Genomic DNA, 4070 nt, shown 5'->3' with positions numbered 1-4070 from the left:
TGAAAACAGATTGGGGCGCGCCGGAGCAGCCCTAGCTTGCTCTGCGCCCCAGCCGCCTAGCCACCATCTAGTGCGAAAAAGGCCAGCGGACAGCGCCTCCCTCCCTGTCCCACCTTCAGCTCCCTGCCTGCCCCATCCCCCTACCTGGGCGGGGGGCAGCCTGAGCTCGGGCCGGATCAGGGCAACGCCAGACGCTGCCTCCCTGGCCGTAGCAGCGCTCCGAGGGTGGGTTGCCCGGGTCCTGCGCGCAGCAGCCCGCTTCTCCCTTGGCAAAGTTTGCGCCGGGGCAGAAGGCAGCTAGCAGCACCCAGCATCCTTGAGGTGGGCTCTCCACGGAGGGCTACGATTGGCCACCGGGCAGCACGTGCCAGCCCGCTGGCTCTATATTAGGACAATATTTACCTCCGCCGCTGCGATGGCTCTGGGAGGAGGAGGGCAGATCCAGAGAGCGGCCCGGGCAGCAGCAGCGGGCTCCTGCCCCGCGCCCCCCGGCCGCTGGCCCAGCGCTGCGCCAGGACATGAACTCCAGCTTCTACCTGGAGCACGTGTCCCGCGGGGATGCCCTGCCCGCCCCCCCTAGGCTTTGCCCTGCAGAGCCCGGCATCGTCGCCCTGCAGCCCTCGTGCCCCCAGCGCAGGGAGAGCGCGCACGTGGGCAGCCCCGGGGGGACTCCTCCCGGCCCGGCGCGGCCAGCAGCAGCGTCTCGCTTCCCTCCCTGCGCCCTGGCGGGGGCTTACGAATCCGCTCCACCTGCGGCCGACTTCAGCGGCCTGCCTCAGAGCTCAGCCTACGACCTGCCCTACGGAGCCAGTCACCAGGTGGAGGGCGCTGGCGGGGGCCACCTGCACTATGCAACGTCTGTCTTCTCCGGGAGCGGATCGCTGCTCCCCGTCGGCTACAGCACCTTGGCCGAGCAGAGCCGCTTCCACCCCTGCCTCCAAGAACCGCCTGGCTTCCAGCCGGGGGGCTTTCAGAGCGTCTCCCCGTCCCCGGGGACCTACCCGAAGCCCGACTCCCCGGCCTCAGGGGTGCCCTCCGCCGCGCTCAGTCCATTCGAGTGGATGAGAGTGAAAAGAAAGGCAGCCAAGAAAAGTAAGTGTCAGGCTCGGAGAGGGGGCTGCGTGGGCACAGGGCCACAGAGCCGGCGCCTTAGCGCCTGGCTGGGAGGGGCGCTCAGAGCGAAGCGAGGATGCAGCGGCTCGCGTGCAGTGTCACTTATTGTTTCCTTATCTCGCCTCAAGTGCCTGTAAGCCGCGAGCGGCCCCGTGAAACGTGAACGCAGAGCGTTGCCTCTTCGCCCCTGCAGCGCCCAGAGAAACGGCTCGGTGCACCGAGCCCGGTTCTCACGGCTACTGAACGAACGTTTTGTGTTGCAGGCAGACTCCTCTCCGCCTACGGAGCGCACGGTCCCCCCAGCGCGGGCCGGACCCATTTCAGCACCAAGCAACTCACGGAACTTGAAAAGGAGTTTCACTTCAATAAGTACCTCACCCGGGCCCGCCGCGTGGAGATCGCCAACTCGCTCCACCTCAGTGACACTCAAGTGAAAATCTGGTTCCAAAACAGAAGAATGAAACAAAAGAAACGGGAAAGAGAAGGGCTGCTTAGCCCTTCCCCTGTAACGTCCCTTCAGCTCTCCCCCGCCGGGCACAGGCCCCCAAAGCCAGGCAGCAATTCGGAACCCTCCTCTCCTGCCAAAGACTCCTGCTGATGCCGCGAGCACCTCCCAGGGCCAGCTGTTGTGACAGCTACTTGCCAGGAAAGGAAAGCCGAGTTTCAGACACTTTTTAAGGAATGCAGAAAGCATCTCCACGGTGTTAATCCTGCACAACCCGAGCAAAAAAGAAATGAGTCATTTCACGAAGGCTATCACTGCCAATGAAATAGTTGGGCTGTATCTGTGTAAGGAAGTATGTGTATGTAATATCGGTCTGGTTTTTTGTTTTTTTTTTAAATGCAGGACTGTAACAATATACTATTGCTCGTTATTGCAACTTGTTTACATTTTATGTATGGGTTTATCAGGGAAAACTGTCCGTCAAAACGTTCTGCTAAATTTCCTCTTTGGCCTTATGAATTTGTTGTTGTTGTTGTTGGTAAAGCAGCCGGCACACGTTGTGCCTGTATCTGTATGGTCTTGGTTGACCTTTTAAACTGAGCCCTCAAGCTTAGTCATATATATGCAACGAAATTAGGTTAAAGGAAGATTATTGCTATTCGTAAAAGAGCCAAAGAAGATGCAAACTGGCTGGTTCAGTTGAGTTTCTGCACTGACGGAGAAGTTAACGTTTGCACTACAAGGTGTTTTAAATTGCTCCTACTTTTCAATGTGCCTATGTGGGGGGAAACCATCATTACTCAGATAGCTTCAGTACTATCAAGGACTAACTGACCTGTTAAATGTCTAAACTCCGAATTATCAACGCTTTGTCCGGATTTGTATTGTATTTATATTTTGTGAACAATAGGCTTTGTCTTGAATAATTCTGAATTAAATTAATTGCTAGAGCATGGTTGTTGGTTTTGGTTTTGGTTTTTTAAATGACAAAATCACCCAGAGCTGAAAACTAGTCAAAATTAATAAACAGCTACAGACCAGATGAAAGTGAAATGGCTGTGGGAGGGTTTTGGGAACATGTGGTATAATTGCCATCTCGTCTTTATGCCTTCTGCCAGGGTCAAACTTTGCTTCAGTATGTCTGAGGAGTTATAACAGTAGCTCCAATGCCTTTTGTCTGTTTTCCGATTTCTAAAAAAAATTCGGACTCAAGGTGATTACAAAACACGAGGCATATTGCCTCTTTTCCACCTTTACAGTGCAAAAGCCTAGAGAAGCGTGGTTTGCAAACAGGGTTGTCTTAATTAAAAACAAAAGCAACTTTTATAGGGGTTCGCATTAGGGTAACTGCACATCAAAGGGTTGTGAGGGGCCGAATTCACGCTACCAAAGTCAAGAATCACAAAAGAGGGTTGAAGTAAAGAGGAACACGTGCATGTTCTTGTTCCAGAAGTTGAGTGGATGACCTTCAGTCTCCAATGTGACCAATATTAAGCCTCATGCTAAGAAATCTCCTCTTTTTTTCTGTAGTAAATCACTGAACTGCAAACCTTTGGAAACTATCCCAGTATCAGTCCATATGGATGAAATATTATAATTACCCATGGCATCACAATCCGATTTTAAAAGCCTCAAACGTTGGGAAATAGGTAAGTGCCGAATTCTTGAAAAGTCAGTCACTTGCATGGAACAGACCCTTAGCAATAGTGAGCTCAGACCACATTCAGCCCAAGTTTTTTGCGGCGATCCATTTTAACCAAAACTCTGGGGTTTTAAGAGGAAGGAGAAATAAAACTTTTTAAAAATAGCTTGATTGGAAAACTATGTCACACTTTTAAGATGTAATGTTGTCGATATTATTCTCATGTATTTGGCCATCTGTCTTTCAACTGCGCAATGCTAATTAGCTCTTGGTTAAAACAACAGAGGACCTGCAGTGATGTGTCGGTATTTCAAAGGGTCTCCGGGATGGACGCATTTTCATTGACCTCCGGTCTCTCCTCCTGAAGTCTTTGATATGGCAATGCCCCCTGCTTTGAAAAGCATTGAAATCTACACAGATACAAAAGCGGAAACAACTTCACTGCAGCTCCCCATATATATTTCCTTTTCCAAAGGGAACTACTTGAAAGTTTCTCCCCTCCCTGCCCCTTCAAACACACGTATGACAACACACGATGGCTTCACGTTTGCAGCTTACAGGAGGAGTAAATCTGATCTCCTAGTTGTTATGTTTCACATAATACTCGGGAGCTCTAGCCTGGCTGTCTGGCTTTCGCCTTAGTGTATGAATCCAAAGGCCAAATCCTGCTCGCTTGGATCACACAAAAACCTGCATTTTTGAACTAACCTTTTAAAAGGGGAGTGGGGACAGTGCCAGGCCAACTGGACTGTTCCAATCGCATCCAAAGCCCTCAGGCAAGAGTAGGGTCACAGGGAGTTCATGCAGAAAAGAGACGGAAAGGAGGAAGAGCAGCGAAGACTTTATCCTTCGGAAAGTTTTTTTGGTTGC

At 51.7% G+C, this 4070-nt stretch overlaps 1 protein-coding gene across 1 annotated transcript; it reads left to right on the top strand.

Annotated features, from left to right (window-relative positions):
- The first annotated feature begins 429 nt into the window (after positions 1–429).
- On the top strand, positions 430–2509 carry HOXD1 (homeobox D1). Its single transcript, XM_067549850.1, has 2 exons — positions 430–1092; positions 1377–2509. The coding sequence occupies exons 1-2, from the start codon at positions 519–521 to the stop codon at positions 1709–1711; spliced, it is 909 nt and encodes a 302-aa protein (XP_067405951.1). The 5' UTR covers positions 430–518; the 3' UTR covers positions 1712–2509.
- The last annotated feature ends 1561 nt before the right edge of the window (positions 2510–4070 follow it).

This window comes from Emydura macquarii, unplaced genomic scaffold (assembly GCF_026122565.2).
Source record: "Emydura macquarii macquarii isolate MOO-44397 ecotype Brisbane River unplaced genomic scaffold, CSIRO-AGI_Emac_v2 contig_1253, whole genome shotgun sequence".
NCBI lineage: Eukaryota > Metazoa > Chordata > Testudines > Chelidae > Emydura > Emydura macquarii.
Note: the sequence above shows the minus strand (reverse complement) of the source record. Positions and strands in the feature narration are given on the sequence as shown.

What these genes read in the sequence shown, in the direction of transcription:
- HOXD1 (XM_067549850.1), top strand. Translation starts at nt 519, where the DNA reads ATGAACTCCAGCTTCTACCTGGAGCACGTGTCCCGCGGGGATGCCCTG. An exon ending in AAGAAAGGCAGCCAAGAAAA is followed by an intron (nt 1,093 to 1,376) that starts GTAAGTGTCAGG and finishes TTTGTGTTGCAG; the next exon opens with GCAGACTCCTCTCCGCCTAC.